The 13923-nt window shown below is 44.8% G+C and overlaps 1 protein-coding gene across 1 annotated transcript in view; it reads left to right on the top strand.

The window, feature by feature from the left end:
- Positions 1–13923, top strand: part of CPAMD8 (C3 and PZP like alpha-2-macroglobulin domain containing 8) — a 7231600-nt gene that overhangs the window by 4789362 nt on the left and 2428315 nt on the right. Inside the window, exon 24 of the mRNA XM_044054766.1 lies at positions 13655–13736. Within this exon, the coding sequence (XP_043910701.1) occupies positions 13655–13736 (82 nt within the window). The remainder of the gene's footprint in view (positions 1–13654; positions 13737–13923) is intronic.

Here is a 13923-nt window from a genome sequence, read left to right as displayed (position 1 = left end):
TGTTCCACCCATGCAGCAGGAGGAGGCAGCAGTGCAGACAGACTCACTGCTAAGAAAACAAGTCATCCAACCGGTCCCCCCCAGATCCAGGGTTTATTCCAGGGTTTTTTTTTTTGTGCCAAAAAAGACTGGGGACCTCAGACCAATATTGGGTATGTCCAAATTGAACCTATCAGTAACCAAGACAAAATTCCAGATGGTCACGATTCAGGCTATCCTGCCCTGTCTGCAGGCCAGAGACTGTATGTGCTCAATCAACCTCCAGGATGCGTACTATCACATCAGGATGGACAGGCACTCCAGGAGGTTCCTTTGCTTCCAGCTGGGAGCCAATCATTACCAATTTCGAGCCCTCCTCTTTGGTCTTACCACAGCCCCCTGGGTGTTCACCAAGATAATGGCAGTAGTAACGGCTCACCTGAGGCTTCAGGGAATTCAGGTCTTTCTGTACCTGGATGATTGGCTCTTTACTGCCCCTTCAGAGCATCTACTATGTCAGGCCGGGGACTCCTCCTTTTAGCTAGCCAACAATTTGGGCATTACAATCAATATGAACAAGTCTGCTCTTTGCCCGTTTCAGATTTTAGATTTCATCAGGGCACGGATGGACACAATACAAATGAAGGTGTTCCTCACACCAGACAGGATACGCAGCTGGAAGTTACACTTCATACAGATTCTTCAGACCCATTTACCAACAGCCAAAGCAGTGTTAAGGGCTCTAGGTTACATGGTGGCCACAATAAATCTTCTTCCAATGTCGTGCTTTCATATGAGGGTGCTGCAGTGGACACTGGCAGTTCACGGGTCACTGTTGGACCTTCCATTGTCTTTTCCGGTGAAAATTTCAAAAGCATGCAGAGACTCCATTTGGTGGTGGATTTAATCGCCAGATCTCCTCAAGGGACGTCCGTTTCAACCTGCTTTCCCCAAGACCACAGTGACCACGGATGCCTCTTTACTAGGTGGGGTACTGCTCAGAAAGGACAGTCCAAGACATGTGGTCACCTTCCAAGACCTACCTGCACATCAGTGTTCTAGAGATGAGAGCAGTTCTTCTTGCGTTGCAGACCCTTCATGCTCATCTTCCTCTGGGAATGATTGCAATTCAGATGGACAATATGTCAGTGGTCTGGTATATCAACAAACAAGGGGGAACCAGATCTTATCCCTTATGTCAAGAGGCCATGAGAGTGTGGGAATGGGCGACCTCCACCCGCCGCTTTCTGGTGCCAATGCATATCCCGGGACAGGCTCAGCAGATCGATCCTGATGCCTTACAAGTGGTCTCTGAATCCTTCAGTAGTGGAACAGATTTTTCTAGAGTAGGAACATCCTTGCTGCAATCTCTTCGCATCTCCTTCCAATGCGAAATGCAGCGAGTTTTTCACTCTGAACCCCTTGCCGGGTGGAGTCCCCAGAGTTGCTCTGATTCATGCTTGGCCTCCCGGGCTTCTTTATGCATATCCTCCGCTCCCTCTTATGTCGAAGTTTCTACAGACAGCCCGAAGGCTGGGGAGCACTATGATCCTCATCATCCCATTCTGCCCTGACAGGTTTGGTTTCCCTTACTCAGGCCTCATCTATTTGTTCTACCATGGACCTTGGATCTGCTCACATCCCTTGGGGATCCCTCATCCAGATCTGGACAGTCTGAAGCTCACTGCTTGGCTGCTCCGGTTCCAATGATTATTAGTACTCCCGGTCTGTCATCTCCTCATAAATCGTCTACCAGAAAAGTCTACTGTAGTAAATGGAAACACTTTTCCATATGGGCCAATCAGAGGTCTTTGGATCCTTTCACTGCTCCGCTTTTAGATTTTTTGGCTAGCATTTTTCAACAGGGCGCTAGTACCTCTAAAGTGAAAGTCCAACTAGCAGCCATCTCTAATTTTCATGTTGGGGTAAACATGTCTTCATTGGCTTCCTCTAAACTTTGTAGAACCTTTCTCAAAGGTGCTTTTCTTCTCAGAACCCTGGTTAAGGACCTGATTCCGCCATGGAACCTCACTTTACTGTTGCAGGCATTGGTTTCTCCCTCCTTTGAGCCTGCAGCATCTGTGGATCTACACTTTTTGACTTGGAAATCTGTCTTCTTGTTTGCCATCATGTCTGCTAGAAGGGTGTCAGAGCTTTAAGCTCTTTCTATCAAAGTCCCTTATATGATCTTTCATAAAGATAGAGTGTCGCTACGCACTAACCTGTCCTTCAGGTAGTTTCGGAAGCCAGTATTAATCAGACCATTAATTTGACAGTATTTTTTCCTAACTACCAGAACAAAGGGGAATACAAATTACATTTACTGGAAGTACATCGGCAGTTGAGGTTTTATCTTCACAGGACTAAACCATTCTGCAAGTCTGATCAACTTTTTGTGTCCTATGCAAATCCCTTCTTTGGTAAACCTGTTTCAGAAGTAACAATTGCTCACTGGGTTTCACAATGCATTGTCCGGACTTATTCAAAAAGAGGTTTGTCTCTACCAGGAAAAGTGAAGGCTCATTCGACCCGATCTATGGTTACGTCAGCGGCTTTTTGGTCTAGGGTCTCTTTGGATGATATTTGTTCAGCTGCTATTTGGGCCTCATCTCACACCTTTATTTCTCATTATAAACTGGATTTGATCTCTAGGAGTAGAACATCCTTTGGCTCTGCGGTGCTCCAGAATATCCTTCCATGAAGGCCTCCCAAAAGTTAGGTAGCTGGGAACACTGTCCCACAGGTTGAAGAGCAGATGAAGTAAACTACTTCAGATAAAGAAGTTATGTACTCACCATAACATTCCATCTGAGTAGTTCTTCTTCATTTAACTTCAACCATCCCTCCTCCTTCCCCCTAATCTTATCTTTTGGGATATGACTTGTCCTTTGTATTGGACGGTTATTGTTGGGATCCTTGGTCCTGTCCAGGCTAAGGTTCTTTTTGTGACGATTGGTAAATGATAAGCTGTCATTGGGTCAGGTGTCTGATACCTGTTAAGCAGCAAATTCGATCTGAAGTGAGATGGGAGCATTATGGGTAAGAGGAGGAGCATGGAGCTCGGTGCTGGAGCTGGAAAATGCGGCCGTGTCAGATCTGATGTGGATCCGAAGACACACAGGTTGAAGACAAATGAAGTAGAACTACTCAGATGCAACGTTATGGTGAGAACATCACTTCTTTTTCGCCACTATTGTGCAATCTCAGACTTGCTATATATAATTAGCAGGGGGATATAGGGGGTGCAGGAGGACTTGTCCCCTATGGAAAAAAATTGTTTAATTTACTTTTGTTTATTTTTAGCAGGTTGATGATTGAGTATTTGTGCTCGATCATGTTGAGTTTGATATTTGTTTTTTAATAAAGGATCCTACAAACATATATATATATATATATATATATATATATGTATATATATATAGTTTCACTTCAGAATCTCAAACTACTGAAATATCGAATTTCAATAGCTCGAGACCAAAGTGCCGAAACTGCACTTGTGCTAAAGTGCAGAGCCCCGAATGCGGAAATGTTGAATCTGCAGTTGAGGAGGCGCGTAGGTGATGTGGGATTCCCTGTGTTCGTGATGTGCAATGTGGTATGTGGATGTAGCTGGAAATTCAGGTAAGTAATGTTTTGCTAGGGGTTTTGGGTAGGGTTTTTAGTGTATGTGTTTGGAGTTTTGAGGTGTGGGTTAAGGTAGGTAAGATTGTGAGTGTGTAAGTGTTGAGAGTGGTGGTATTTGTACGTATGTGTGTTTGTGCAAGGGGAGTGTAGAATGTGTAGTGGTGTTTTTTGTTTGTGTTTTTACTGCGACCTTGAAGTTAGTATATATAAGTAGCGAGGGTGTGGGGGTGGAGGGGGGCTTGCCCCCTTGCTTATATGTAGGTTCCATGCGTGTTTATTTTGTTGTGTTTGTGTGTGTTTTGTTGGTTTGTAGTGTAGGGAGGAAGGTGTATGTTTGCTTGTTTGTGTGTGTATGTGGGCAGTCGCGATTTTGAATTTCACGCTTTTAGGGGTTTCGGGTTTTTCAGTGTTTGGCTTTACAGTCTTGAAATACTGAATTTCGATATTTCAGTATTTTGGGATTGTAAAGTGAAACTATACTATTAAATCTGACATTATATGCAAAAATGACTTCGTAAATATCAAAAAATAAAAAAGAGAAACGTCATTGAGGCTAAGCACTTTCATTCTGTAACATTATCAGAACTTCATCAGAACTAATACTGTAAAGTAAAACTGTGTAATAAGTGATATAACAAGTGCACACTGTTTAAAAATGGTTGACAACATCAATACCCAATAGAAACATATGAAAACAGAAATTAGCCCATCAGTAGTCTAGAAACAACCAACTATAAATACAATAACTAATCAAAAAGAGTGGGGCATGTCCAAATAGGCTCATGCAAACCAATGTAATGCACTTTTCAGATTCAAGTTCTCATTCACCCCCGGAACCATCTCAGCATTTAAAAGTAACTGCCAACGGAGCTCTTTTAACTGCAGAAAAGTGTCACAGTCATCAGCTTATGCTGATGACTTAAACATCTATTTTACCTTACCTAATTCTGATCTTGAGAAAATTATGTCTTCCATTGATACCTTCTCCAAATTTGTAAACTACAAATTAAATAAAGACAAATCATTAATCTTCCCTATTAACATGTCCACTCAATACCCTAGCATATTCCCATCTAAAGGTATAAATATTAAACAACATTACCACTATCTAGGAATCTCCTTCTTTCAGGACTCTACAGCATTTTACCAGGGTAATATTACTAGATTGTGGTCGAATGTGCAAAATGATTTAAACAGATGGGCCAACCTTAAACTACCCTTCCTCGCAAGAGTAGCACTCATTAAAATGAACATACTCCCCAGATTTCTTTATATTTTCAATGCAACAAATCTCTTACACAACAAATTCTTCAAAAATATATACTCATCCCTTTCAAAATTTATATGGTCCCCTAAATCTGTTAGGATTAGCTACACCAAACTCTCATACCCAAAAGAACAAGGAGGTCTAGGACTGCCAGATTTTAAATTATACTACGAAATTATAAATTGCAATTGGATCATTAACATAGCTACATTAAACAAGGATTCCAATATATGACATCCATTGTGGGTCAGACTCTATAACAGTTATGTTAAAACACTTAATATCAACCCCTTAGCTCTTCCTTTCTTAAATAAAGAAAATCTGTGCAAAATCAAGATGCATAGAGGCATAAAAAACAAAATAGGGACACTACAAAAACTATTTCACTCCCTAAAGTTGACTCCTGCCTTTAATACATAACAACCACTCTATCTTAATCCTAACCTAAAATTGAATGTGATTATGTTAAACTTAGCTCAATTCCCCCTTCTGAAGGATACAAATATTATAGACCTCCTTCCCTTTAAGCACCACTCCATGTCAGATATAAGAACCAAGATGAATCTCCCAAAAAAGTATACAATTATACTAAGACAAATCATGGAGTTATCTCATAAATTCTTAGACCACCCTCTGCTAACAGATAAAGATATATCCTCCTGCAAAGTAATTTGGAACCTTCTCCTCCTCAAAAAGAAAATGATTTCAAACACCTACAAAATTATTATGTCCTTTAAAACACAAAGGACCCTATATAGTCTAACTACTGGCTGAAACAGGATCCCTCTATCTCCCACAATCAAATATCAAATGCCATCAAGACTGGCTCCAGTCTCATACCCCTAAAAAAGCTGTTATACCCAGCTTATGTTGCTTAACAATGCATATCTTATCCCAAACATAATTAATAAAATTTACCCTAACTCTTCTCCTCAGTGCCAATTCTGCCAAAATCAAACAGATGATCTCTTACATATATTCTGGAGCTGTAAATGCTCATACAGACTTTGGTGTGCCCTAAGAGTCCAGTTGGAAAAAACAGGTTGCGAAAAATCAGCTTTGTCTTGGAAATTTACCCATCTGAAGTAGTTAGCTTCATTTGGTCTGCAACCTGTGGTTATCGGATCCATCCTCGGATCCGAGCCGGCAGCTTTACCTAGCTAAACGAGCCGAGCTCCTAGCTCCTCCCCTACCTATAATCCCCTGCTGCACATTCCCCATCCTCAGATCTAGTTTGCCGTGGCTTATAGCAACTTCTAGAGATGAGCTTTTAGGCGTGGGTGAGAAATTTCCAGTTTGATAAAAACCTTTTAAAATCTTTTTTTCTAAATTTCTGTGGTGTGTGTGTGATTTGTTTAGCCCCCTTTATCGACTAATATATTTAGCGTATTTTTTTTGTGGTAAATTTACTTCAGATTTTGTTTCATTCCCTCCCCCTAGTGCGTGAGTGTGTGGTGTGATGGCTGAAGGGCCTAAAGCCATTTTTTCTAAATGCACTGAGTGTGGTCATAAACTGTCCCCAGCCGATGGCCACACTCAGTGCGTTATTTGCCTGGGGGTGGCCCATTTACCCACCAGCTGCCAGGTTTGTGCGGCTTTCAACCCCCGGGCTAACAGGGTTAGGAGGAACAAGCTAATCCTGGCGGGATTGTTGCCCCCGGGTTCTTCTTCCTCCTCTCCCTCTAAGGCACCAGTCGCGGCTGCGGCTTCCGTGCCTTCCAATCCCCCTCCCTTGTTGGGGACTCAAACTCCCTCTGCTTCTCAGGGTGAGGGGGACTCTTCTTCCTCTTCTAAAGAAAAAAGGACAGATGAGGACCGGCACAAGCATAAAAGGCGGGCTGAGTCTCATCCCTCAGCCTCACCAGCGAAGGTAGCTAGTCTCGCTAAGAGGGCCTCTGGTTCTCCTCATTCTCAGCTCCGTTCTCCTTGCTTTTCCCCGGAGCTGGAAGAGGAGTACCAGTCTCCCTTGAGGTTCTCGAGTCGACCCTCCAGGCCCACCTCTACGACCTCCTCCAGATCCACTAAAAGCTTGACCGACACTGATTTGGACCGGATGATGCGTCATTTCCTGCAGGCTCAAATGCAGATGGGGGTGCTCCAGCCTCCCCCCCTCCGGGGGGAGCTCGGCCCCTTTCTTTACCCCGCTCGCTCCTTCTCCGACCCGGTTTAGGGTTTCGGAGTCTTCGGATCCGTGCAGTTTCGGACCCGGGGAACCGTCGGCGCCGACAGTCTTGATTACTTCGACGCCAACTATGCCCTCGAGCGTGTCGGATCCTAGCTCTCGGGGCCGAGAGCCGAGCGTCGGATCCATGGGGGGAACTGTCTGTTCAGTGCCATTTAGGTCGGAGCACACTTCCCTCTCGGATCCGACCGCTTCGGCTCCAGCGCCGATCCCTGCATCGGAGCCGAGGGGGCTGCTCTCAGAGCCAGGAGAGAGCGGTTCGCCCTCAGCGTTTGATGTAGTGGAGAGGGTGCTGTCGAGGACTTCCAGATCCCTGGTCCGGGCTGCGGATCCATCCGTCACCCCTGTGCATTTGGGCCTGTCCTCCGTCATCCAGCCACTGGGACAGCCTGCATCGGCGCTCCAGTTGGTTCCCTTAGAGGAACAAGACCCCGTGGGTGAGCCCTCCTCGGATAGCCCCGCCGAGGAGGTTCCTCACAAACGGAAGTGCAAAAGGAGGCACCTGGACTCCCGTGAGTCCCTCACGGAGGACACAGACTTGGAGGAAGGGGAAGGTTCCCCACGGTCACCCCCTGAGGATGTCGCCTTTAGAGACATCATGGAGATGTTACGAATCAGAGGAGGGTGATCTGCCCAAAAACCTTCCTCGGACAAGTCTGTGTTCCTTGAGGCATTTGATGCAGGCCCGTCTACTTCTTGGGTGTGTCCCCCGGCTGACCCCCTGGTGGACTTAATTACCACCAGGGCTTGGAAGGAACCGGACACCATGGAGCCAATTCCCAGAAGGCTAGACAAGATACTTAGTCTCCCTTCTGATAGGCTGGCATGGTCTAAAGGTTCTCCAGTGGATGCCATGGTGGTGGCGGCTGCCACCAAGAAGGAACTAGCGTAGGAGAATTCCTTGGTGCACTCTCCAGATAAGGAATCTCGGACGTTGGACTGCATTGGAAAGTGGATGTTTGCTTCAGCTACCTTCTCTGTAAGGGCGCTGAACTATATGGCACACGTCATCAGACTCCACCGAGACTTGATTAAGGAATACGCTGGAGCCCCCCCAGAGTCCATGGCGGCCGAGGACAAACGCACCTTTTCTGCTCGCATGGCCACTCTGAAATCTATAACTAACGCATCTATGCGGCTACTCTCCCATGCCACGGAATGTGCGGCTAGAGCCAGCAGAGCAGGCATCGCTCTGCGGTGTCATGCCTGGCTCCGCCTTTGCGATCTTGCAGGACCATTCAAGGCGTCCTTTGTGAACGCGCCCTTTGATGGTTCTACGCTCTTTGGCAAGACCGTCTGCGACACATTGGTCCAAAGCGAGAAAGACGGGAAGACGCTGTCTGCCGTCGGGATCCGCTTCTCTAACCCCCAACGGTCCTTCTCGAGGAACCAGAGGGGAGAAAAGAAGATGTGGTTCTGGAAATCACAGCAGTCCCGTCCCGCTTTGGACCCCTCGTCCTTCAGAGGCAGAGAAGGACAAGGTGGACGCCGGCCAAGAGGCAGAGGGGGGCCGAGGAATCTCGGGTCTCGCGAACCTTTCTCGGAGAGGCCCGTGCAACAGCCCTGAGGGCTTACCCGACTGCCCCTCTCTGGAGGCAGTCGGGGGGGCATCTGTCGGAGCACCTCCAAACTTGGGAGTCCATTACTATGGATCGGTGGGTGCTCCGAATTATATCCAGAGGTTATTCCATTCCCTTTCTGAGTCTTCCCCCTCCTTTGAAATGCCTCCCCAATCAAAGGGAGGAGGTAGCTTCAGAAATTTTGAAGCTATTAGAAAAAAGAGCCATCCAGCACGTCCCCCCAGGCCAGTCCAGATTGGGAAATTACTCCAGGTTCTTTTCAGTGCCAAAAAAAGACGGGTGACCTGAGGCCTATCCTAGACCTCTCATCTCTAAACCTGTTCATCCCCAAAGAGAAATTCCGGATGGTCACTCTGCAATCTATTCTCCCCTTCCTACGGGAGAACGACTGGATGTGCTCCATAGACCTCAAGGATGCATACTACCACATTCTAATGGACAGACGATCCAGGAGGTTCCTCCGCTTTTGGCTGGGAGCCAGTCACTATCAGTTCAGGGCTCTTCCGTTTGGCCTCACCTCAGCCGCCAGGGTGTTCACCAAGGTCATGGCAGTGGTCGCAGCCCACCTGAGACTTCAGGGCATTCGGGTCTTTCCATACCTGGACGACTGGCTCCTCACCGCCTCCACCAGGCATCAGCTCTGCTCTGCCAGGGATTATACCCTGACTCTTACTCAGCGTCTTGGTATTACTGTAAACCTTCAAAAGTCGTTCCTTCATCCTGTGCAGGTTCTGGAATTTATAGGGGCCAAGATAGATACACGCCACTCCAAGGCCTTTCTAACAACAAACAGGTTGTGCAGTTTGTCTCTTCATGTTTTGGCAATTCTCCAATCCCCAGCCCCACCTGCGGAATTAGTCCTGAGAGCTTTGGGCTCCATGGCGGCGAACATCAGTCTGTCGCCCTTTGCGCGACTGTGCATGAGAATTCTTCAATGGACACTTCAGGTCCAATGGTCACTTTTACTGCACCCCTTGAACACCCCGATTCCCTTGAGCAGGGTTTGCAAGGGCTCCCTTCTCTGGTGGCTTCACTCTCAGGAGCAGTGAGAGGGGAGACAGTTTGTCATGCCTCATCCCCAAGCCACGTTGACCACGGACGCTTCTCGCCTCGGGTGGGGGGGCATGCTATGGGCAGAACCGTCCAAGGGACGTGGACTCCCTCAGAGACCGTTCTGCATATCAGTGTTCTGGAGATGAGGGCGGTGCTTCTGGCGTTGCAAGCCCTACAAGACCTTCTTCCTCCGGGAACTATTGCAATTCAGACAGACAACATGGCTGTAGTCTGGTACATCAACAAACAGGGAGGAACCAGATCTTATCCCCTTTGCCAAGAGGCTATGAGAGTTTGGGAATGGGCGATCTCTACCAACCTCTTTCTGGTAGCAACGCACATTCCGGGCCGGACCAGCATCCTTGCGGACAAGCTAAGTCGCTTGATCCTCACACCGTAGGAGTGGTCTCCAAACCCGTTAGTAGCGAAACAAATCTTCCTCAAATGGAGTCTACCTTGCTGCAATCGTTTTGCTTCTCCATCAAACACAAAGTGCAGCGAATTTTTTGCTCTAATTCCCCCAATAGGGGAGAGCCCCAGAGACGCTCTGGTTCATGCTTGGCCCCCCGGTCTCCTTTATGCTTAACCCCGCTTCCGCTCATGACAAAGTTCCTGCAGAAAGCCCATCAGTTGGGGAGCAAGATAATCCTCATAGCCCCATTCTGGCCTCGCGAGATCTGGTTCCCTTATCTGCGGTCTCACAGTGTTGTTCCTCCTTTGATCTTAGATCCCATTCCGGATCTAATTTCTCATCCTGCGGGATTACAACCCCCAAACCTGGGCGACCTCAAGCTCACGGCTTGGTTGATCCAGTTCCGCTGATAGCAAGGACTCCCGGTATCTCGTCACCAGTGAAAGCTATTCTGGTAGTAGCACACAAACCTTCTACCAGAAAAATCTACAGTAGTAAATGGAAACGTTTTTCCATCTGGGCCAAAGACAGGGGCTTAGACCCCTTTACTGTCCCTATTCCGACGATTCTTGATTTTCTGTCCCATATCTTTCATCAGGGAGCCAGTGCATCTATGGTTAAAGTACAGTTGGCAGCCATCTCTCATTTTCATGTTGGGGATGATGTAGGATCACTGGCTTCCACCAGGATTTGCAAAACTTTTTTAAAAGGCGCCTTTCTGTTAAAACCGCCGGTTAAGTCTGCGGTCCCACCATGGGACTTAACATTGGTCCTACAGGCTTTGAACGGGCCCTCCTTTCGAACCGGCTGCTTCTGCTCAGTTGAAATTTTTGTCTTGGAAAACAGCCTTCCTGATTGCAATAACTTCAGCCAGGAGAGTGTCTGAGCTTCAAGCCCTCTGTATGAACCCCCCTTACCTAATATTTCATAAGGACAGAGTTTCTCTCGGGACTAATCCTTCCTTCCTCCCTAAAGTAGCCTCTGAGTCGAATATTAATCAGTCTATTAATCTGCCAGTGTTTTTCCCCATTTTCCAGAACAAAGGGGAATACACATTACACAAATTGGATATACACGGACAACTGCGTTTTTATTTGCACAGGGCAGCAACCAACCGCAAATCTGATCAGTTGTTTGTGTCCTTTGCCAAGTCTTCTCTAGATAAACCTATTAACAAAGTTACTTTAGCCAGCTGGATTTCACAATGCATCATTCAGGCCTATTTAGCTTCAAACAAACCGGTACCTGTGGGAATCCATGCTCATTCAACCAGATCCATAGCTACCTCTGCAGCGTTCTGGTCTAGAGTCCCTATAGACAACATATGTTCAGCAGCTACTTGGTCCTCCTCTCATACATTCATTTCCCATTATAAATTGGATATGATATCCAGGAGTAGGGCTTCCTTTGGCTCTGCGGTGCTCTGGAATATTCTTCCTTGAGGGCCGCCCAAGGTTTCTAGGTAGCTGGGGACTCTGTCCCACAGGTTGCAGACCAAATGAAGTTAACTACTTCAGATAAAGAAGTTATGTACTCACCATAACGTTCCATCTGAGTAGGTAACTTCATTTGTCTGCAACCGACCCCCCCCTCCATTCCCCCTAACCAGTTTCGTGCTTCTTAACCATGGGATAGGATTGCTCATGCTGTTAGGCAGTAGGTTACTGGCCTCTTTCAAGGGTCTTGTGGAGTCTTTATAGGCAAACTCGATCTGAGGATGGGGTATGTGTAGCAGGGGGTTATGGGTAGGGGGAGGAGCTAGGAGCTCGGATCTTTTAGCTAGGTAAAGCTGCTGGCTCGGATCCGATACCCACAGGTTGCAGACAAATGAAGTTACCTACTCAGATGGAACGTTGTGGTGAGTACATAACTTCTTTTTTTTTTTACATATTCCCCCTCCTGGACTATCAAAGGTACAACTCAGAATTTTAATTTCCATATTCATGTTAATAAAGTATTACATCACACTTAACTGGAAAAACAGGCACTCATTATCCTGGGAAGGGTTTAAGATCCTAGCAATTAAACACCTTAAGGCTTATAGGCATCTATTTCACAACCTAAATCAGAAAGCTTATCTCAAAGAATATTGGAGGATGTTTTTTGAACATATTCTGAAATGAATGTAACCTTACCAAGACTCACTTGTATTATTTTTGGGCATTGTATAAGTGTACATAGTTAGGCTTGTATATAGTTCATGTCGATTTGTTTTACTGTCATTGGTTGTTTGGTACTATTATAAACAAATACAAAGAATTAAAAAAAAAAAAAAGAAAGAAAAGTGTCACAGTCACCAAAAAACTGATCAGTCTGTTCTAAAACTAGAAATTTAAAATCAGTAAAGTCATGACATCTAATACTGTGCCATTCTAACGTGTTGATTTCATTTTTTTTCCTAATAGCACCCAAATGTTCCTCAACTTGAAACTTTCTTATCATTTTCCCAATGTAAACTGCCATGGAGGAATGGCAATCAAAATGTCTTTTAAAAGAGACAAGGAGATTACGGTGTACAAATTTATATACATTTCCTAAGTACATTACAGAGCATATATATATATATATATATATATATATATATATATATATATATATATGTATGTATGTATTTGGGGAAGCTTTGGTTATTGTTGACACAACTGGACATCTGGTTAGTTGTCAATATTTAAATGACTAAGCAGATTGTCAGCAAGTATGTGAAATCAAACAGTATTTTAGGGTAGGGAAATATGGCCTTTCTCCAATATTGTGCAGCCTTGGAGTTTATATATTTAATTAGCAGGGAGTGTGAGGGGCATAATATTTGTATGACTGAGCCAATTGTCAACATGTGTGTGTGACTGCATAATATTTGGGGTCAGGGAATATGCTGTTTCCTCAATATTGTGCAGCCTTACAATTGGTATATTTAATTAACAGGTGGCATGAGTGGGTGTAGCCCACATAAGGAGAAGTTGTGGTGCTTGCCCCCTTGCAAAGAAATGCTTTTGCTTATATTTTATATTTTACCTTTGCATGTACTGAGGTGGTTGTTTGGGGCATAAGTGGTAGCGTGTCAGTGTTTGCAATGTTGTTTTGTGGTCAGCATTATGGACGTCAGTGTTTAGGTCATTCATTCATAATCATTATGTATAGATAGTTTCAGTAAGAAAAAATGACTGTCAGTATTGATTTTTTTTAGTCAATATTGTTTCAGACACTGTTTGAATCAGCAATTCTGATAAATGAGTATAATATTCCCAGGCAGGATTCCCTTATTTTCCTCTACTTCCGTTGTCAACACTGAAGAAGTTTTACTCTTTACAAATTTGTTACTGTCAAACTGTATTGCATGTGTTTGTCACTAATTAAGAAAGAAAGCAAATGCATTTTTTAAACTGATTCTTTTTGATTGTTTCTTTAATGTTAGCTCCTCTTGTTTTCATAAGACATGGGATCTTGGGTTAAGAGTTTAGAAACATGCACTTTACTAGTTTAAGATATATTTTTTTTTATCTTTAAATTTTAAAGTTACCATGTTAATAGGTTAAGATTTTTTTTTTTTATTTCTCAAGGTTACCAGCGTCAATTAACTTATAAACGGCAGGATGGTTCTTACAGTGCTTTTGGTGAGAGGGATTCTTCTGGCAGCATGTGGTAAGTGAAATTTGCTGTTTATGTAGAGATGAGTTGTAACTTGTCGTTCAGCAGGAATTTGGTTTGCGTGGTTTAAAAACATGTACTGAAAGTCATAGTAAAGGGTTCTATGACTTGCTTTGTATGTTGCACTTGTTTTTGTATATAGTTTGCTCTTTCTCTTAAGATCCTACCTCCAGTTCTTGTA

The sequence above is a fragment of the Protopterus annectens genome, chromosome 13.part0 (assembly GCF_019279795.1).
Source record: "Protopterus annectens isolate FY-2018-M chromosome 13.part0, PAN1.0, whole genome shotgun sequence".
NCBI classification, from domain to species: Eukaryota; Metazoa; Chordata; order Ceratodontiformes; family Protopteridae; genus Protopterus; species Protopterus annectens.
The sequence above is the reverse complement of the archived record's forward strand: the minus strand, read 5'-3'. Positions and strand labels throughout refer to the sequence as shown.